The 23,497-nt window shown below is 38.6% G+C and overlaps 1 protein-coding gene across 1 annotated transcript in view; it reads left to right on the top strand.

The window, feature by feature from the left end:
* LOC108360258 (glutamate receptor ionotropic, kainate 1-like) overlaps positions 1-23,497 on the top strand; it is a 162,624-nt gene that overhangs the window by 3,148 nt on the left and 135,979 nt on the right. The window contains exons 2-4 of the mRNA XM_017612470.1: positions 3,789-4,202; positions 4,265-4,440; positions 4,508-4,561. Of these exons, the coding sequence (XP_017467959.1) occupies positions 3,789-4,202; positions 4,265-4,440; positions 4,508-4,561 (644 nt within the window). The remainder of the gene's footprint in view (positions 1-3,788; positions 4,203-4,264; positions 4,441-4,507; positions 4,562-23,497) is intronic.

Here is a 23,497-nt window from a genome sequence, read left to right as displayed (position 1 = left end):
CAGGTAGTGAACAAGGTCGCAGAGGATTTTGTAGGGGAGAGGGTTAGGCTCCTTGCAGTGAAGAAGCGAAAAAGCTCGGAGAGATACCCGTTTACTTTTGAACACAAATAATCAATTCCATTCCAAGACGATTTAGTCGAGCAATCTTCGGCGTAAGAGACAATCGAGACACCCTCTGGTGGTTGAGGGAGTTTTGAAATGTTAAAGTTAAACAGTAGTGGGGAAAGGACCCCACCCTGTGGAACCCCTTTTTTATTTTTCTGAGTTTGCTCGATATGTCTTTAAACATTACCGAAGAGTGACGACCACTCAGATAATTATTAATTATAGATTAATTATATTAATTATAGATAATTATAGATTAATTATAGATAGATTAATTATAATTCGCCGACCACTGTTTAAGCCTCTGTGGGAGAGAGGAAGCCTCTATATCTTCTAGTAGCGTGGAGTGGCTGACGGTTCAAACGCCTTCGACAGGCCCAACGCTACTAGAATTGTTCTCTCCCAAGGACGGTTGTGGTTGAGGCCACTTGTTATATGAGTGTTTGTGGCGTTAAGTGCTGTTGTTGTACTGTGCTGATGCTTCGCCGGGGTCAGGTGATTCGTAAAGTACGGGAGCAGTAAGGCCTCTAGTGTCTTCGCACTGGGGAAAGGAGTTTTAACGGGCGAAAAAATTCTCCTTTGTTGGCTGCGTTCCCCGGTTTGTGCAGTGGGACCACTCTCCCCACCTTCCAGATGTCCGGGATGATGAGAGTGGCCATTGACATATTGAGGACCTCCGTTAGGTACGCTACTCCCGCAGGACACAAATTTTTCAGCATCAACATTCATGTTCCATCGGAACCCATGGCTTTGGAGGCTTTCGCCAAGGGGCACAAGTTGTTGGCAGTTTGTACAGCCTTTCTGGTCACTCGACGCTTGGCTTTGTCCGCCGGAGACTGCAGTGTGAACGGCTGGCTAAAATAGCTCGCGCATCACTCCTGGTCCGACGAAGCATGGTCTCCGAAAAAAATTTCGACCCTGTCGTCGTGCTTCGTTGGATTGGACAGTGATCTCACGGTTGACAAAAGCTTACTCATACCAGAGGTGAGGTTGCAAATCTTCAGATGCTCTTCCCACTTTGTCCGCTTATGTACGTTCACCAGCTGCCAAATCTCCGCGTTGAGATCCCTGATACGGGGATTTCCGGGATCGGCCTGACGAAGGTTGTCACGTTCATTGGCTAGAAAAGCCGCTTCACCAGGGAAGTTTGGCCGGGGGTCGATGCATCCTGCCGGCACGAAGCGAGCTGCTGCTGCAGCAACAACCCTGCGGAACTTACGTTCACCAAGGTGGACGTCAGTTGGTGTGGGGAGCGTAGCGAAGATGCTCTCAGTAAATTCGTAGAAGCCATTCCAATAAGCTCTAGAAAAGTTGATTTAGATCAAGTGTTCCGCGGAAGTAAAGTTGGTTGGTTTATCGATCGAGATGACTATGGGCAGATGATCTGATGCCAAAGTCAGCATAGGTCGCCATGATTCGCTGTTTATCAGACCAGCGCTGACAATTGTTATGTCTGGCGGGCTGCAGCGGCTGCCCATAATCCTGGTGGGTGTGTTGTCGTTCATTGTGCAGAAAGTCGAATCGTCTATCTGCTCAGCCAAGTCTGTTTGGATGATTTCTCGTTTGATATTTTATAAAAAATACTCAAAAAAGGTTTTTAAATAATGATTTTTATAAAATTATGAAAAACTCGTGTTTTCTTGGTTTGACCTTAAAAAAGAAGAGAAAGAAAACGGATGTTAATGTGGTTTAATAATAATAATAGATTGGCGCTTACACATATGTTAGTGTTTGGCCGAGCTTCTCCTCCGACTTGTGGCGTACGCCTTGATATTGTCACACAAGGCGAAGGGACCTACAGTTTTACGCCGACTCCGAACGGCGATTGTATTTTTATGAGAAGCTGTTTTTCATGGCAGAAATACAATCGGAGGTTTGCCATTGCCTGCCGATGGACGACCGCTGTTAAGAAAAAACCTTTTTTCTATATTTTTGCGATGTTGCTTTGACCAGGGTTTGAACCCGGGTCCTGCGGAGTGGAAGCGCGCACTGCTTACCACTGCACCACAGCGGCCGACATGTGGTTTGCTACTATAAAATAAAAAGGTATGTAAGGGTTGCTTGTATTCAAGAAAAGTAGACTAGACTGAGCGAACCCAATTAGACTATTTAATTGTCTTTAAAAGTTACTCGCCGCCGTCTCGTCTTAGTCGAAGTGATAAGACTCTTCTGTGGCGATGATAAATTTTCATTTACAAGGTACGCTGGCTTTAATCGATCCACAGAAATGTTCTTCGGCTTCCCTTTTATTGAGATTTTGAAAAAATTCTTGGACCTGGATTAAACCTCAAACGGTCCTTCATAGGGTGTTGAAAACGATGGGCGCACCGAATCATTTCTGACAAAACATTTTTGCATATATTTTCGGAGTTCCACTACAAAGTCCGATTGTGATTTGGTTTTAGGATTCTTAGCAAGAAATTCTGGTGGTATTCGGACGGTGCTGCCAGTGCGGTGCTTGTAGACGGTCCGCAAGCCAAGGAGAATTGTCGGCAATGAGTCCGTCCAGCGTTCCGAGTCGATGCAAAGGAGCGCACATTTAAGTGTCCGGTGCCATATTTCCACGATGCCGTTAGATTATGGGTGGTAAGGCGTTGTCGTCAAATATTTAATGCCGAGTGACTTTGTTAATTCAGCGAAAAGTGTGATCTGAGGTAATTACTGTAGGCACTCCATATCTCGCAATCCAATTAGTAGTCAAAGCTTTAGCAGTAGTTGGTGCGGTCATGTCTGCCATCAGTATTGCCTCGGGTCATCTCGTGTATCGATCGATAATAGTTAAGCAGTACCGAAATCCGCAGTGGAGTGGAAATAGACCCACTACATCAGTGTTGATGTGATCAAAGCGCGAGTCACACGATTCATAGCGCTGAAGTGGAGAGAACGTGTGCCGATTAGTCTTCGCCTTTGGGCACTACAAACATGCTTTGGCGAATGCTCTACTGCCCTTTTGAATACCCGGACAAACAAATCGACTGGTCATTAATTTGGCGGTGGTGCGTCTTCCTGGATGGCATAAGTTATGCGTCGACTGAAAAACGTCTTTGCGAAATTTCGTAGTGGTAAACGGCCGAATGCTGTCCCGTAGAATATCATTTTTGTCGCGATGTGTACAACACATAGTACCAGGAATTTCTTTATTTTATCGAAAAACTGATTTAAACCATAATGTACTGTAAAAACTGGTATTTTTTAAATAAAGGTACGGCGAAACGGAACTTTCCGCAGCAATATACAGTTTTAGTATTCACTGATCCTCTTCCATCATATAATACTCTATTGCATTTTTTTGTGTTCTTAAAACTTTGGAATGTTCCGAGAAGAAAACTTCGACTACGAGAATAAAAGATACCAATTGGTTTCATTAATATTTGAAATGTATATAATCTTGTTTAATTTTGTTAATCGTCTGTAAAAATTTACTGCTCATATTATTATTTTTATATAAATAAATGTAAGGTTTTTGTCATTGTCCCAATATGCCTAACCCGGACAACGTCTGGTATTCTGTTAGTATATTTATAAGTACATTTACATACATGCATTGGGTTTAAGTATAATATAAGTACTAACTACATACGCTGTAGATGTGACAATTTTTACTTCTGGCGAAATTACAAAAGTACTTGAAAAAAACAAAATGAAATACTAAATATTTACATAATTTTTGTGTACATACATAGGTGCGATTTTTACGGAAGACCAACGAGACAGCAGCGTTGAATACTCATTTAAATACGCGGTGTATCGCATTAACAAAGACAAGATGCTATTGTCAAACACACAGCTAATTTATGATATTGAGTACGTGCCACGTGATGATTCCTTCCGTACAACAAAAAAGATATGTCGCCAGTTGGAGTCTGGAGTTCAAGTCATTTTTGGTCCAACGGATCCCTTGCTTGCTGCCCATGTGCAATCCATTTGTCAATCATTCGATGTGCCACATATCGAGACTCGCATAGACTTTGACACAAATTTCAAAGAGTTCTCGATAAATCTTTACCCATCTAAGCGGCTTTTGAGTTTGGCACACCGTGATTTGATGATTTTTTTGAACTGGACAAAAACTGCCATTATCTATGAGGATGATTATGGTGTGTATGTAAACGCTAGTCGCATATTCCACTATTATTTTGTGTATTTTATTTCATTTAAGGCCTCTTTAATCAACAAGATCTGATGCGTTCGACGCCAGATTTCCGCACCGAAATGTATATACGCCAAGCATCGCCTGCAAATTATCGGCAAGTTCTGCGCGCCGTTCGTCAAAAGGAAATTTATAAGATTATTGTAGATACTAACCCGACAAATATAAATAGATTTTTCCGAGCGGTAAGAAATTAGTAGTTCCTACTGAAGATTATAGTATTTTATTATGTTTGTTGTTAAATAATTTTAGATTCTTCAGCTCCAGATGAATGATCATCGCTATCACTACATGTTTACCACATTTGTAAGTCAATTTGATTCTATATTACAATATTTTAAAAAGTCTATAAGGGGAGGGGGGGTTTGTGCTTGTGGTTGAGTGGTGCGTCCTACCACTCCGCCACACCTTAGTTCGATCCCTGGTGTAGGCAACATCTAAATCAGAAAGTTTTTTCTAACAGCATAATGGGACCACTTAATAGAAGGCGATGCTCAAAACTAATTTTTCAAAAAATGGTATTTACGATAAAAAAATATCTACCAGCAGAGCCACAACACAGTGCCGAATCCGTCCATAAACATTGGATTCCCGAACGCTACTAGTTTCCGCGTACAACAGCTCAATGTTTACTTTACAGTCAGAAATTTTTTTTCCAATATCGAAAGCGAGTTCATGGTTGCTATTAAAGCATTTTTTATAATGCTTAAGGTTACTATAAGTCAAAGCTTGCTTAATTTTAATCCTTAAATTATATACGATTACGATTACTTTAATTGTAATCATATAGTTACCATTACGATTATAATAATTGTAATCTTAAATACTTAATTACTAAGATTACTGTAATAGTAACCATGAAATACATGGTTACGAATACCGAAATTGTAATCCTAAAAATTTTAAGATTACAATTACAGTAATTGTTATCATGAAAACTACGATTACGAATACATACTTTAATTGTAATCCTAAAAATATCATGATTACAATTAATGTAATCGTAATCAATAAAATGTTGATTACGACTTTCTGATATTCTGTAAAAGTTTAGTAGTTAAGTAAATGAGCGGAACTTTTTTCTACTTCACCGAAAAGTATGTAAAATTGATTTAGAGTTGAAGTAATACAGTTACACAGCGGCTGCTGTGGTGTAGTGGTTAGCAGTGCGCGCTATCATTCCGCAGGGCCTGTATTCAAGCGCTGTTCAACTGAACATCAAAACATGAAAAACAAACAACTTTTTTCTAATTGCGGTCGCCCCTCGGCAGGCAATGGCCAACCACCGAGTGTATTTCTGATGCGAAAAACAGCTTCTCATAAAAATACAATCGCCTTTCGGGTCGGCGTAAAACTGTAGGCCCCTCCCCTTTGTGTGACAATATCAAGGCGGACAGTTAATCAAAATCAAACTTTATTGGAAATACTGCGACCACGAGTCTGTGGAGTAAACTAATTTTTTTCATGGCGAATTTTTTGATTCACCTTTTTCTCAATAGACACAAGGCTATTTTTCTGAATTTTTCCTATTTATAACCGTAAGGCCTTATATCGACCTATCTCGGCAGCCAGCTCGACAACGCTCTATCTCAAAAAAAACTTTTCAAGAACGCGCTAATTCAGGATTCGTTTCAAAAACTCCCTACCTCAGCTTTCGATTCAAAAACGCTCTATACTAGCATATTTTCAATACATTTTCAAGTGCGATAGGGCGTTCTTCATCCTAATTCTGAGATAGAGATTTTTCTAATAAAATTCTGAATTATGGCGTTCTTGAAAAGTTTTTTGACACGGCGTTTTCGAATCGGCTGCCGAAATAGGTCGATGTTCGACTCAGCAGTCGATATATTATGGAAATTTCCTTTCTTCCACGGTGTGTGTTTGATGTTATACTCAACCCTGTAAATGGGCCTTTTTGTCCTTGTCTAGCTCGCGCAATTCAAAATATTGTCATTTTGAGCAACTATCTGATGAGTGCAACCATCTACCCTGACGAAGCTTCAGAGGGCAGAGAAAGTGCCCTTTTTGCCTAAGAGTGTGACATTTTAAGAAACGAACACAAAATTTGTTCACCATTTGCCTTTATTGTAGAATCGAACACGAAAAGAGAAAGGGGCTATTAAAAGGCGACATTTTTTGGCAGAAACGAAAATACCATTAGTAAGCTTAAAATATTTACACAAGCTTTACGCATTTTTGAGAAAAATATGTTTTAATAAGAACTTATTAATTTTGATTAGCCACTGTCATCCACTATTTTATCAAAAATATGTACCGCGTGGAAGTGTTTTAAGAAAAATCCCATCTAATTGGAAGGGAATAGTAAATACCGTCTGTACATATTCCCTATTTCAATACTGGTATCTTTTATTCCAGACGGAAGGCATTTATCCGTTAAAAATCGGAATTTGTGTAGAGTATTATTTAAAAGCCCTTCTAAATTACTGCAAAGCAAGTTCAGCGATGTGGAAGAATATATTTCAAACCAAACCAGCTGCATAAATCTTTAGGCAATTTCAAAAGTTGCGTCACTTTCATCTGGAACAGCTGCGGTAGATCCACTGGATTTAAAAGAGATAACATAAAATTCCAGATGCTATGTCTTGATACTGCGGAATTGTGTGCCTCCTTTATCCCTGGCAACAAATTACAGCGCACAAAATTTTAATGGATGGTGCCGAAATTTTATGGAATTTCCTTCCACCGATTGGACAATTAAGTGAAAGGCCCAGGAATCGCGAAATAAAGATTTTAAAGCATATCGTAAACGTTTTAGCCGAAAAACTTTAGGAAAAGCTAAACCTGAAGATGTATTTCACCATCCACTGGTTTCTTCCGATCCTCTTAGGCTAAGACCCCATTATCGGCGCAATGGGCCGATTTTCTGCGCATTTGATGTACTGATAGCGTAACACAATTTTTCGAAATTCAGCAATCTGAGCCGAAATTGTGCTAACTATTTATAAGCAACCAAAATTAATATTGCTGTACCCATAATGTGAACAGTCTTTACTTCATTCTAGAACAATCAAATTGTAAACAAGTAAGAGCAGCGCTGTCTTCGGCTATGCCGAAGGCTTCATACCTTTCATGAACATCTGCAAATTTTAGTTTGACAGATTACTGATTTTGAATACATCTGCATACATCGATAGAGGAGTTACATACTTATATAAAAAATCGCCTCTAAACAATCAGAGGTATGGAGGATATACTTTATATGGCACCAATCTAAGTGATTTTCACTGCTATGTGATCGGTATGTAAACCGGTAACACAATTTATTGGATTTAGTTTCCTACATAAAGGAGATATATCGCAAAAACTGGTATCTGAACAATCAGTGCTATAGGAGATAAAGCTTATACAGCATAGATTTTGACGATTTTCTCAGTAGACTTTGTATTATTATTTATAAAATATCTTACGAAATTTATCGGTTTTAGCTGTTCAAATAAAGGAGTTTTACAGTAAAATCCCATATCTGAACAATCAGATGTATGGAAGATATATGTTGTAGTCATCCGATCCTTGTTATTTTCACTGTAAGTATTCTGTTAATAATGAGTGAAAATGGTGCGAAATTTCATGTTCCTAGCTGCATAAATGGAGGAGTTATGATAAAAGACCTCATATCTGAACAATCAGTTGTATAGGGGCTGCAGGCTATAGTGACCCGATCTTCGTTATTTTCACTGTAAGTCTTCTGCTGATAATGAGTGAAAACAACGCGAAATTTCATGGTCCTAGCTAGATAAATGGATGAGTTATAACGAAAAATCTCATATCTGAACAATCAGTTGTATGGGAGCTATATGTTATAGTGGTCCGATTCTTCCGGTTCCGACAAATGATTAATACATTATAAAAATACACCCACCTGCCAAATTTGATCCGGATATCTCGAAAACTGAGAGACTAGATTGCATACAAACAGACAGACAGACGGACATGGATAAATCAACTCAGCTCGACGTTCTGATCATATAAGTATACATTTTGATGGGTCTATCTCTTTTTGTTCTGGTACTTACAAACATCGGACCAAAGTTATAATACCATTTCATGCTCATGAAAGGTATAAAAATGTCGTGATTTTTATCGGGCGCTCATGTCCCGATCAAAGCCGAACATTTGTTTATTGCTATTATTAAACTAGCACGATATTGTGATCATGTTGTACCGAATATCGCCGCATATTTCATTTGGTCGATATGCACCTAAGGAAATTGTCACAATATGCGTAGGGATGCAAACAATGCATCGATGTTTCTGAAACATCGATAACATCGGCTAAAAAACCGATGTTTACCATCGATCGTAAAATTGGCGATATATCGATGTCAATTTTAACGATGTTTTAAACATCGACTTTAGTTTCGGTTCAAAATTGCCATTGCGTTCACATCTTTATGTTATATTCTTTGGGCTCTGTCACACGGTCAGTATTTATTGACGTAATCCAAGTATCGCGATATTTATTGACGGTGTACTATGCAGTATTGATGGGTCGTGATCCATATCGCAAAATATCTAAAAATTTTGCGATATGGATCGCGGATCGCAATACCGTCAATAAATATTGAACGTGTAGCACTTTCAAAACGCGATCCATATATTTCTTCAGTACATCTTTTACTCTCATAATGTAAACATCGGCTCTGCCTTCACTCTCGGGTCTTAAAATCTTTCAAAACAAATTGAACAAATCTTAAAATAATTGTGGAATGCATTATCTGTAAATTATACGTACAAAATAAAGATATTTTCTTGCGTCATAATAAGCGTTCAGCAAAAAAAAAAAATGCAAATACTGACGCGATAAATATTGAACATGTAGCATTCGTGCGCGATCCATCAATCCATCAATATGGATCGCGATCCAAATATCGTGATAATTACTGACCGTGGGACAGAGCCCTTTGAGTAAGCGTATTACGGGTGATGGCAGCCATGTACTTAATAAAAGCAATTAGCAACGTTGAACATAGGCGATTTCCATGACGTAGTTACAGTATTTCAATACGACTTAAGGTGAGTGTAAGTATTATCTGCGCGTAAACAGCAAATCTATTATGGCATTGGAAGGAAATGTAATTAAATTCAAAAAACCTCCCATTGAAATGTTAACAATGTAGCAGTTTAGATGAACACTGGGTTTTTCTTGTAATTTTAACAAGCATTAAGTCAGTTCCAGGTATTTCAGGATTTGCAGGTTTTACAAGTAAAGCGGTTTTCGCCATTAATAAACCTTATGGAAGGTGGCGTACGTTAACATCTTCCTGTAAAAACCTGCAAATCATGAAGTACCTGTAACATACTTATTAAAAAAGAGAAACATCGGAAAATATCGATGTATCGATAGTTTTAGGGCGATTTTTTTCGGCATCGATGTTGGCTCTGAAAATTTGCATCCCTAAATATGAGATGATAATGGGACCGCTCAAAAAGTAATTGTACAAATTATTTAAATAATCGGTACATATTGTGCTACTTGTGCCGATAGTGGGATCTTAGCTTGACACTGAGAAAGGAGTTTAGTTACGTCAGCGAAATATGTTTTCCTTAAATATGAGAGAAATATATTTAGCTTACTTTTTTCTGAGCGTACTACAAGTTCAAGGCCTTTACAAACAGTCAGAAAAAATCGCTTGATCCAGAAGTAAGAGACATGGTTTTACTTGAGAATTTTGAACATACACAAACTGAATCTGGTGCTGCTGAATACGAATTAAACTTACATCATGCAGTCTACCGTTTTCTCATTCTTTCCATCTTAAGTAACACAGTGCTACACAAAAAATTAGCACTTCATATAGAAATTGTGTTTTGTTATAGCCCATAGGATACGACTATGTTTATAGTTTTTCTCCATCACTTCGTTTACTACTTTTTTACTAACAAATATAATAAATATTTGGTATTCTTCAAGTTACAACTTCAAGAAGTTATAACTTTGTTGTTTTTGATGGAATTAAAACTTTGTTCTCTCTGTTTGAAAGACATGGGTTTTCCTTTCTATCAAAGAAAAAGTTTGAAAATCGGCTGTAGAAGGGCTTAGTATTGCTCTTTTAATTGAAGAAATACGTAAATTTTTCAAAAAGTGAGGCAATAAAAGAAATTGTTTGATTTCCTTTTTGGTTGTTGTTGTTTCCGACATTTTTCCGAATTGTTTGATCTTTATAATAAAAAAGTACAAAAAGTCAGTTTTCCAAAAGTCATAAGTGAATTAAAATCGAATAAGAAGTCGCTTAGTAAAGCTTTATGTAGTGATAATAAGTATGTCCGTGTTTTCATTTTGTTTGTTTGTTTTTGTTCATTTTATTTATTTATTTATTTAATAGAAATATAATTATCAATAATTATATTACAGTATAAAGGCACTAGCAACAAAGGCTATCGGCCTGTTTTGTTCATTTAATACCGTTTTCGATTACGTACGTATATTTGAGCCATTCTTTTTTAAGTCGGACGGATTTCGTAAAAAAAAATTATGTCATGTCTCCGATTCGCTTAAAATTTTTCTATTTTTTTATACCAGACCGCACTTGTGCACAAGGCTATTACAACTTTGTTCACATAACGGTTGTTTGTAACTGGCAAAACGAATCAAGATATATATAGACAAATGTATACATAAATGATCAGAATGAAAATAGATATCGCTTAAGCGGTCCGTCCGCCTGTGCACACGATAACTCGAGTAAACATTGAGATATCTTAACGAAACTTGCTACGTGCACTTCCTTCGGGCGTAGGACGAAAGGTATTGAAAATGGGCAAAATAGGACAATAACCACGCCTACCTCCCATATAACGGTAATTTTCAAAAATACGAAAACTGCGATATTTTAGTAACTACTTAAGATTATTCATTCAAAATTGATATTTACAAAAATTTTTAGATGAAAAATAAGAATATTATAAATTTTTGGAAAATGGGCCTTGCCACGCCCATTTATGGTTACATGTGTATATCTTGGTAACCGCTGCACCAATTTCTTCCAAACTTGCCACAGTTGTTAACCTTGGTATAACATACGAAATGGCCGAAAATTTTTAAAATCGGAAAATAACCACGCCCACATCCCATATAACGGTAATTTAGAGAAATACAAAATCTTCGAAACATGAGTAAATATTAAAGCTAATTTATTCAAAATTGATGCTTGCAACAATTCTTAACCAAGAAATATGTTTGTGATAAAATTTTGGAAAATGGGCGTGGCACCGCCCACTTATGATCACATATTCTTNATAATAGAGTTTATGTATTTAGTTTTTACTCAGATCGATAAAATGATTTCGTGAATTGGACTACACATCCACGTGATACTATGCTTTTAATTTATAAGGTAATTTTATGTTTTTGTAATCTTGCTACCACATGAATATATAAATTCGCGATAAGAATATATGAATTCGCCTTGCAAGATAGAAAGCGGGTAAGAATAACTGCCGAACAAAGGACTTTTTCTTCTTTCAACTTAAATAAATGCGTTTTGCAAACCAATGTGCGTACGTTACTTAGTGCCTTGGTAATGGCGAATTCGTAAGGATCTATTGATTGCATTATAACGTTTTCATTTATTTGTTAAACATACAATTACTTCCATTTGTCAGCAATCTGGCAACCACGCAAATGAAACGAACAACGAACCGACTAGCATAGCCGAGGGAGTAGTCAATTGTCAGCGTTCGTCACATGCAGATGCTTTGTGAAGTTTAAATGAGTAATCTCTGTAACAACTACTTGAATAAATTTTATTTGTTAAACTATATTAAACTAAACTAAAGAGGCCTTCTGACAGCCTCAAAAGTGATATGTAATCCACCCCTCGTGAAATAGTGTGGAAGTGTCATTTTAATATAAATTCTAACAGTGCGTGTGTTAGTGCAGAAATTGAGACTACGCTGACCGTGTTCGGGGAAATCGGGGCTCCTCTCAGAAATTTATGATGTTTGAAATAATATACAAAGTGCCTGCGAGTGGATACAGGCTGGTTGTAAAACTATGGTTTCGGGATAATTAACTCAGTTAATAAAAGTTCAGGTTGTACCATTAAATGCTTTTAAGTTACTTATAATATGTTTTACAAATTCTGTGAATGATTTGATGAGGGAAGATTGCTTTGCTATCGCATTCAAGTCGAAGTCTGGGACTTCGTGTTGCTGGCATGATCTTCTGTGGTGATATCTGGCGCAATCATAACGAGGGCAGTCTTGGAGTAGGTGGCGCATTGTTTGCGGGGTTCGATTATCGCATGGACAGGTGTCTTCATTGATAATAGTAAATCGTTTCAAATAAGTTTTGTTGAACCCATGACCAGTAAAAAGCTGTGTCATTTCAAATGATATTCCGAATATTTCACGGTATAGTTTCGCATCGTCAATCGNCTCTTCACGTTTTTGTCACGTTATAAGCCAAAACTATGAAATTGTAAAAATGAGATTTTGCAATGAGACTGCTCGCAAAATTGCAATGTTTGTGGACAAAACGTCCAACTTGATTGTCGATTGATCTGAATGATTGTCAAAAGCATGTGTTTGTTGTAATTCACTCTGTCAGTTACTACCATTATGCGTAGGCCAATTCCCGAAATCATTTCATGCGTTTGAGTAGAAACTGAATGAATGAACACCATTTCATGATTACAATTAATGCATAATAGAGTTTATGTATTTAGTTTTTACTCAGATCGATAAAATGATTTCGTGAATTGGACTACACATCCACGTGATACTATGCTTTTAATTTATAAGGTAATTTTATGTTTTTGTAATCTTGCTACCACATGAATATATAAATTCGCGATAAGAATATATGAATTCGCCTTGCAAGATAGAAAGCGGGTAAGAATAACTGCCGAACAAAGGACTTTTTCTTCTTTCAACTTAAATAAATGCGTTTTGCAAACCAATGTGCGTACGTTACTTAGTGCCTTGGTAATGGCGAATTCGTAAGGATCTATTGATTGCATTATAACGTTTTCATTTATTTGTTAAACATACAATTACTTCCATTTGTCAGCAATCTGGCAACCACGCAAATGAAACGAACAACGAACCGACTAGCATAGCCGAGGGAGTAGTCAATTGTCAGCGTTCGTCACATGCAGATGCTTTGTGAAGTTTAAATGAGTAATCTCTGTAACAACTACTTGAATAAATTTTATTTGTTAAACTATATTAAACTAAACTAAAGAGGCCTTCTGACAGCCTCAAAAGTGATATGTAATCCACCCCTCGTGAAATAGTGTGGAAGTGTCATTTTAATATAAATTCTAACAGTGCGTGTGTTAGTGCAGAAATTGAGACTACGCTGACCGTGTTCGGGGAAATCGGGGCTCCTCTCAGAAATTTATGATGTTTGAAATAATATACAAAGTGCCTGCGAGTGGATACAGGCTGGTTGTAAAACTATGGTTTCGGGATAATTAACTCAGTTAATAAAAGTTCAGGTTGTACCATTAAATGCTTTTAAGTTACTTATAATATGTTTTACAAATTCTGTGAATGATTTGATGAGGGAAGATTGCTTTGCTATCGCATTCAAGTCGAAGTCTGGGACTTCGTGTTGCTGGCATGATCTTCTGTGGTGATATCTGGCGCAATCATAACGAGGGCAGTCTTGGAGTAGGTGGCGCATTGTTTGCGGGGCTCGATTATCGCATGGACAGGTGTCTTCATTGATAATAGTAAATCGTTTCAAATAAGTTTTGTTGAACCCATGACCAGTAAAAAGCTGTGTCATTTCAAATGATATTCCGAATATTTCACGGTATAGTTTCGCATCGTCAATCGTTGGGAAGAAATGTTTAGTGCTAGAGCCAGTTGTTTCTTCGGTGTATTCACGCTGCCATTCTACGAGCATCTCTAACTGTATTAACCGCTTGGGATAGCATATCGGGTATGCGGCGTATGAGAATTCAGCTGTTGTACTTGCGGCTTCTTTTGCGTGCTGGTCGGCAAGCTCATTTCCTTCAATACCGACGTGTGATTTGTCCCAGTAGAATTTTACTTCATGGCTTTGACGAAGACCGTGTAAACGCCGGTGAATCGAGACAACGAGAGGCATAGAATTGCTACGATCTCGGATAGCTTCGCGACACGATCTACTGTCGCTATATAGATACAGATTACGCGTTTTAAGTCTGTTTTGGGCCCATTCCAATGCGGGGTCAATTGCAAGGGCCTCAGCCTGGTAAACAGAGCCGGCAGTGTGTAGGGTGAGCTTGAAAGGCTCTCAAACTGCATCTGAATGACGGATGACAAACGCCGCGCCGCATCCTTCATTTTGTAGTTTGCTTCCATCAGTATATATCTGTGTGGCGTCATTGATACTAATGGACTCTAATAGCTCCTGCGACTCTATGCATTCATATACAATTGTTTGCCTTTGTGCCGGATGCAATTGATCTCGAGGCGGAACACGGGGCTGAAGAGTCGCTTGGTCAGATATTTCATGATACGATAGCGTTGCTTTCACATTCTCTATCTGGGTGATTTCATTAATCTTCAAATGAAGTGGAATGAAGCCTGTAAGAGCCAGGGCTGATGTGGCCGATACTGTGTGGAACGATCGTATGGCTCGTATGGCAAAGTTTCGTTGGAACGATCGCAAAAGTCGACGAATATAAACGTATTTTATGGCTCTTCCCCATATACCCGCAGCGTACGTAATAGTGGGTTCCACCACTTGCCTGTAGATTGTTATAACGTTCTCAGGATGCACACCCCAAGTGGGCCTTACGTACTTGCACAGGTTGTCATAGATTCGTTGGACCTTTGCTAATACATATTTTACGTGATTGGTGAATTTTAGCCGCTCGTCGATAACAACGCCAAGAAATTTTATTTCTTTAACAAACGTAAGCTGTCTACCGTTTAGATTAATCTCAGCACACCGCGCATTCCAATAAATGCCATAACTTGTGTTTTCGTGTCAGAAAATGTTAGTTTTACCTCAACTCCCCAAGCATGTATAAGCTGCAGTGAATCGTTGGCATGCTGCTGGAGCTCCTCTACAGTTTTTGCGCTAACTATAAGAAGCACATCATCAGCAAAAGCTTAAATTTCACATCCTGCGGCAAGTGGCATAGTTAAAAGCTCATCTATAATAATGTTCCAGAAGGTAGGACCACATACCGATTCTTGGATGTAGCCCTTTGTCATCATCTTAGTGGCCGTTGCTTCCGCATAATCAATTGTAACTTCCCGGTTTTCTAAATAACTACCGATAAGCTTGTAAATATTAGACGGCGTATGAATTCGTTCTAATTTGTTCTGAAGTGCGGGCCACCAAGCGTTGTCGAATGCTGCTTTGATGTCAAGCGATATACAAATAACTTGACGGGATTTCCGTTTCTGTGTCTCGATATGATTAAGGGCATGACGAAGGGCATTTACAGTGGATGTTTGTTCTTTAAAACCAAACTGCTTTGGAGACCAGTAATGGCGTTTTTCAGCGTGATATATGAGCCGTTTGATAAAGAGCTTTTCTAGCACCTTTTCAAAAACTGGTAGAAGCGCTATAGGCCGGTAGAATCCCAGTTCGTGAATGTTAGTCCTATTGGCTTTAGGCAAGATTTTTACAAATGCCTTTTTCCACGCTTTTGGAAAATACCCTATACGTAGAGATGCGCTGAAAAGATGAGTCAAAAAGTTAGTGTATTTACGCGCAAAAGCTAGGCATATATGTGACGTTAAATTGTCCAAACCAGGGGCTCTGTTAGCGTTCATTGTCGACAGTGCTTCGATAACTTCTTCCTCAGTAAAGTCTTCATCATCATGAGTTTCAATGATGGTTTAAACTCGGCTCCGTAGGTCACGTTGGCGAAAGGTGTTGTCGGGGGTGTCATCGGGGTAGAGAAGTTGCAGTAATGCCGGATCAACGTTTATGTTGGCAACCTCGTCCGATGTGTAGTGTGCGCGAAATAGTTGAACTCATGCCAGCCTTTAACCCGCTTTCCAATACATCATTGAATGCGACTCAATACGTGCAACGTGTGGAAATGTTGAGAAATGCATACGGTATCGACGACGGTATTTTACTTTGTGCAGTGCAGCAGAAATTACAAGGGCCTGCTAGACAGTGGGTCGATTCGTTGTCGATCGTATATACTACGTGGTCCGAGTTTTCAAATCGTATGATATGTGACTTCCCGTGTATACATAATATCGCTGATGTGCATATAAAAATATCTNTTGGCTTACGATACGAAAAGAGGCATTTCCGAAAACGACATTACGATTCATATCATAAACGGAATCAATGATAGTGACATGAAAAAGAAAATATCGAACAACTACGCGAGGTGTATTATTTGCTGAATGACATTAATAGCTATAACGTGTTCAACGAAGTGAAATTATCAACGCAATTTAAACCGAAATCGACACCGGTGACAAATGCTACTACCGTTCCGCGCAATACAAATATAAAGCCAACCGAAGTGTTATAACTGCTTGAAGATGGGTCACTACTCGATTAAGTGCCCAGAACCTCAAAAGAAACCTCGTTGTGCAAAGTGTCAGCGTACCAGTCACACAACTGAAAAGTGTCCGGAAAAGACAAATAATTCCGTTAGAGCTATTAGTCCGGATCTCGAGCCAGTAAAAACCTCTCACGCAGACGGTATCGTAAAACAAATCGCAGTAAATGGGTTGCTCACGAGTTCATTTATCGATCCGGGAAGTAGTCGTACTTTGATAAAACAAAGTTTCGCTAACAAAATTGGTTGCCCTACCCCATGCTCGGTAACGTTAAATGGGTTTGGGGGAGGAAAATTTACATGTGACGAAAAAGTAGACGCAATCATCGAAATAGACAAAGAGAAAATTGAAGCGGATGTTTTGGTAGTAACCGACAATTTGTTAAATGAAAATATTTTACTCGGAACGGATAGCTAGTGTAGAACCGGAAGTCGTCTCGTCATTGAAAACGGTTGTTGTCGCGTAGAGAACATTTTGAACATTCGTGAGTGCACCGTTCTTGATGAAAATGAAATTTTCAAACTCGAAAAACTCTTAAAGTCATATAGTGATGTGTTTGCTGAAAAAGCTGCGGATATCGGTCGCTGTAACGTTGCCAAAATTAAAATTCGAAAACGCCTGTTAATATGAAACCATATCGTATCCCATTTTCCAAAAGACCAATCGTGGCTGAAATCTTTAAAGATCTACTCGCGAACGAAATTATAATTGTTCTCGTGGATAAACAAAATGGTGAGCATCGTCTTTGCGTAGACTACAGATGTCTCAATAAAATCAGGAATCCGTAACCATTATTTTCCGAGCAAAAAATCAAACTCAAGAAATAACGATTATTTTCCGAGCAAAAAATAAAACTTAAAACGTAACGATTATTTTCCGAGCAAAAAATAAAACTTAAAACGTAACCATTATTTTCCGAGCAAACAATAAAACTCAAAACATAACGATTATTTTCTGAGTAAAAAACAAAACTCAAAGTATAATGATTAAACTTGATTTTTATAAGTAAAAATTAAAAAATAAAAATCAGTGCCGCTGAAGGTACTCCGAGTAATAAGAAATATATTGGTTTACTCCTTATGCACGTAGCATTCCTCTTTCCGCGTAATTTTTTGAGTTGAAATTTTAAAGGATAATCGTTATTTGCGGTCCCTGCTATAATCAACTTAAGTCATCGTTTTTATTACTTAAAAATGTGGTAAATTATAAGAAAATTGAACGAGTGCTTACCTATACAGTGTTTAAATCTAGTAGTCAAGGTTCAAAAGTGGCATATTATATTTCAAAAACAGTAATTTTGCTGCCTTTTCTCCTATGATGCGATTGCTTAGAGGATCGCTCGTTTTTCTTTAAGATAAGCCGTCAGTTGAGCTTTAGTTTCACATTTTTAATGACTCCAGATTCTAGACCCGAACCTTCGCATTCGCTGGAGGAATCTAAAACTAGTCCTAGGTTGCTTATAAGACTTTTATTTTAGCAGTCCTTGTTGAAGGCCCATCAATGTTGCTTGATATAGGAAAATCTTCAACTCTAAACAACGCACACTGTGCAGATTTGCATTGTATTGAGGTTTCCAAAACAGTATTGAAGCGAAGGCTTGATTTTATTATATACAAAAGCTTCAGACTTATTCCGCTAGGTATGTACTTGACAAAAAGCATGTATGTATATCTATATAATTACGGGTTAGTAAACACTTATATATACGTGCGGAGAGGATGACCGCTAGTTGACAACTTCGCCTAGCTGATGAATTTATTTTCTCCGTTTTCTCTCTCTTCGCCCTCGATTTACATGGATGCCAGAACGTGGCGACGGCTAACTCGGCCACAGAGAATGCCAGATGGTGGCGACAGCTTGCATAATAAATAACAGCGAATTGAACAGCGACAGCCAAGGCAATAGTTCGATCGAGTTCGAACACACACAAATAAATTATACATCAAATTGTTTGAAATCCTTTGAGGAAACATTAAATTGTTGTGTGATTCATTGTTCTCAAATGCTTAAGGAGTGGTCGGGCCACGCCCAGTTTTCAAAAAATTTTACGAAAAACTAATTTTCGCTTAAGATCCATTGAAAAGATTATTTTGGAGGAAATATTTAAAAATTTGTTAACCGCACTGTCCAAAGATGTGAAAATCCTTACATACACACATACAAATTCGTGGCCGTATTTTAGGCAAAATTATTTTATGTATTTAGCATTTTCAACGAACTTTATGAAGAATGTTATCTAACGATCACGCTTTATGCCAACCTGTTATGTTTTAGTCTGAAATTTTGAAGCCATTCACGCAAAAACTTATTCAGAAATATTTGTTATGTTTTCAATATTTGCAAAGGCACGCAGCTCTAAAAGATCTTATTTTTATCTTTAAATAGCAATTACCCGGCGTGTCGCTGCGCATTAAATGTATTCTTGTGTTGTAACTCTCCCAAAACTTGTATGGCCTCATTTATAAAATATATTTTGTTGAGAAATCACTTTCCTTATTAACTAAATATGGCAACCTTATCATGGTTACTTTTGACATTAACTATGGAGTTATTTTTCATTTTGGTTTTTTTCTTCCGCCCATTTTCCTTCCTTTTACATTTTGAGCTCTCACGTGATTAGACGTATTCTACATTGTGCATTACATATATTTATACCCGAGCGTACTTGTGCACAAGGGTATTATAACTTTGCTGACATAACGGTTCTTTGTAACAGCCGAAACGAATCGACCTAGATGTAGACAAATGTATAAATAAATGATCAGAATGAAAAGAGAAATCGATTAAGCGGTGACTGTCTGTCCGTCCGTCCGTCCGTCTGTGCTCAAGATAACTCGAGTAAAAATTGAGATATCTTATCGAAACTTGGTACGTGCACATTTTTTGGGCGTAGGACGGACGGTATTGAAAATGGGCAAAATCGAACAATAACCACGCCTTCCTCCCATATAACGCTAATTTTAAGAAATACGAAAACTGCGATATTTTAGTAACTACTGAAGATTATCCACTCAAAATAGAAATTTACAATAATTTTTAGACGAAAAATAAGAATATTATAAATTTTTGAAAAATAGGTGTAGCCACGCCCACTTCTGGTTACATGTGCATATCTTGGTAACCGCTGTACCAATTTCTGTCAAACTTGGCCCAGTTGTTGTTGGCCTTGGTACAGCACACCAAATGGTCGAACATTTTTAAAATCAGACAATAACCACACCTACATCCCATATAACGGTAATTTTGAGAAATACGAAATCTTCGATAAATCAGTAAATATTAAAGCTAATTTACTCAAAATTGATGCTTACAACAATTCTTTACCAAGAAATACGTTTATGATAAAATTTTGGAAAATGGGCGTGGCACCGCCCACTTATGATCACATATATATATCTCGGTAACCGTTCTACCAATTTTTACCGAACTCGGTGTGGTTATTGTGCTTGCCACATAAAAGCAAAACGTTTAAAATTATTGAAATCGGACTAAAATGACGGCCGCTTTTCATATAACGGTGAATTTCAGAAATGTTTGAAACTTCAATATTTCGAAATTTAAGGACGCTGTTGTACTCAAAATAGATACTCCCCGGCTTACCATGTAATGGCAGCTTTCGGAAAGGTGAAAAACATTTATTTAACACTTGCGCCGGGTATTTAATATTCGGCTCCGCCCGAACTTAGACTTTCTTACTTGTTAATAAAAAATTTCTACACTCAAAAGGTTATGGGCCCAGAAGCCCACGTGTTGCGCAAACAAATAAGTCCCCTCTTAAAATATAATATATGGAGGGTGACATTATCATCCTCGACCACTCTATTCTTTGTAACTCTGCATTTGTTTCGGGATTCGTCGAAAATTTAATCGACAGCGTTTGTTTCGACTCCGAGATTCAAGTTGAGCTCCACAACGAAGAAGTTAGCATGAGCGAATCAAGAGTATTCCACACTCATCGCTTCGATGGCCAAAACTACCAGCTATGGCGACACCAGATGGAAATATACAGGCTGAAAATAAATTAAAGCCATATATTCTGGGTACAGAGCAGAGGACACAGCCAAACAGTGAAAAATGGGATGAGAAAGATGCGGAGGCACAAGTCTTCATCATGAGAGGCATAGAGCTGAAACAACTAAAGCATCTCACCGAGTGGTCAACCGCGGCCCAAATGTGCTCGAAACTAAAAGCAGCGCATGGTGAAAAAAAGTGAGCAATCTGCGCAAGTTCTTTTTGAGAACTTTATGAGCATCAGGATGGAAAATGATGAACAAGTTTTTGATGCAAGTGTTATGTCCATAGCACAAAGGCTTAAATATATGGACTTAGAGCAAAAACAGCCTATGATCATTGCCAAAATACTGAGTAGTCTACCAGTCAGGTTCGATCACGTACGTACAGCATGGTGCAGCATACCACGAGAGCTTCAAGCATAGAACGACTTATAGAACATCTTTTTAATGAGGAGAGCATCATTAGTTCACGTACAAGTTCCAAAAGTTGTTCAAAAGCTGCCTATGCAGTAAATGAAAGCAAAAGCAAAAATAGAAACAGTGTGTCAAGTCAAAAACGAAGCGGAAAGTGCAACTACTCTAATAAATCAGGTCATTGGGCAAGAGAATGCAGAAAACGTCAGAAAGGTCAACGAAACAAGGAAGAAATAAAATGTCAACATCATTCACTGTCACTTCAAAACAAAAGCAACAACAACGGACGACAAGCAGAACAAAAAACTGAAAATGCATATCTATTTAATGTAAACGCATCAAGAAATTGCAATAGTGTCAAAAATATTTTCTACGCGGATTCAGGCGCCACTGATCATATGGTTTTCCAAAAGGAGGTGTTCATGAATCTTCGACCTGAATGGCCGAAAGTGTACACGTAAGAGTGGGCGATGGCCGGCGTTTAAATGTAGAGGGCACAGGTGATATCAAACTACAAGGCAAGTCAAATGTGGTTTTTATCATGAAAAATGTGTTACTTGTGCCACAACTCGATAAAAATCTTATATCCGTTTCACGAGCCACCGAGAGGGGTACATGAGTTATTTTTGAGTCAGGCGGAATGCTTCTTTTATAAAAGGCAACGACGTTATAGCTGAAGGCAGGGATGGAGACCGACTAAAGAATGGACACGAAAAAAACTAGTCGATTATGTTTACTCACCACTTCGTACAAGTAACTGTAAATATAAAGTAAGTATACACATTCATAGGGTATTTTGTCGTTATTAATATCGCGTATCTACTTTTTGTAACTTCAACGTATTCTTCAAAAAGCAAGAAAAGGTATGTGTGGACGAGGAAACATACGTCGAAGCTGCCGTTAAGCAGGTTCGGGCTCTGAGCCTTATAATGTAACGAAGAGAAATGGAGTCCAATATGCCCTCAAGTTAAAAATGTTAGACAAGCTCCTTGTTTTTTATTTTTTGGCCTAATATGTACTTGGTGTGGAAAGCCATCTGCCGATGTGGCACGAAGAGCAAAAAATTTATTATCACAGGCTCTAAAAATCAAGTAATTTATATAAAGACGCAATGACGTTTGCTGTCGTTCATAAAGCAACATAAAGGCTCATTTTGGTTCTGACCCGATTTAGCATTGAGCCATTACAGCCCTCTTGACATGAACTGATATGTCAGATACGGGTTAGATATTGTTCAAAAGGACCGAAACCCATCAAACTCTTCACAATGACGACCCGTTGAAAAATATTGAAAGAAAATAGTTAAAAATGAAAGAATACATCCAAAATTAGCAGCATTTCGAAATTAATTGGCAGAGAGGAGCAGATACCGTCAAAAAAACGGGTGTCCATAGCTTAATGAGAGGTTTCAAATGTAAATGGCGTCATTATGTTTATAATGAAGGTAATTGAAAAAGTTTTTTTTTGTTTTATAAAGTAAGCTTAACCGTTGTTGTTGTTGTTGTAGCGGCTACAACAACCCCGCCCAGATCGGTTGGTATCTCAGTCGTTGCCGTCAAGTTCCACTAACGGCAACCCTAGGAAGCGTGCAGCTTCTGCGGGGTTTGCCCATAAGGACAAGGTCGTTAGGGATGTCGGGTTTGCCGGGCATGCGAAGAGATGTTTCGAGTCATGTGGGGTCTCTCCGCATGCCGGACATTCATTAGGTACATCCTCATTCAGCCTACTCAGGTAGGAGTTTTACCTGCTGCAGTAGCCGGAGCGAAGTTGTGCAAGTGTGGTGCGCGTCTCCCGAGGCAGATGAAGCTCCGTCTCGTCAATGTCCGGGGGTGGTGTGCCTAGAACGGCATTCACAGGTCTAGAGTCTACATAACTCGAGACTGAGTCCCTGTGAATGCCGTTCAAGGCCTGTGTGTAGGCTGTCGGGTCCAGAGGTTGCTTAATGAACCTCTGGACTTCGTCCGTTAGTTCATATAGATGCCTCCTGACGTGCCTAGGCGAGGGCTCCTCTGCAAGCAGCTGTCTGCACGGGTGGCCACTTCTGTGGGTCCCGATCAGGAACTGCTTGCAGAGCATTATATTGTGCTCCTTTACCGGGAGCATTTGCGCCTCGCCGTGCAGGTGGTGTTCAGGCGTCATCAGGAGGCATCCCGTCGCTGTCCTCAGTGCGGTGTTTTGTGCGGTCTGTAGCTTCGTCCACTGCGTCCTACTAGACCACACTGGCGCTGCGTAGTTCAAAACCGGCCGGCCTATTGCCTTGTATGTTGCCAGCAACGTTTCTTTGTCTTTGCCCCAAGTACTGCCGGCTAGCGACTTGAGG

This window comes from Rhagoletis zephyria, unplaced genomic scaffold, assembly GCF_001687245.7.
Source record: "Rhagoletis zephyria isolate East Lansing unplaced genomic scaffold, Rhagoletis_zephyria_1.1 Rzeph_scaffold_00547, whole genome shotgun sequence".
Lineage (NCBI taxonomy): Eukaryota > Metazoa > Arthropoda > Insecta > Diptera > Tephritidae > Rhagoletis > Rhagoletis zephyria.
This window is presented reverse-complemented; position numbering and strand designations above follow the sequence as displayed.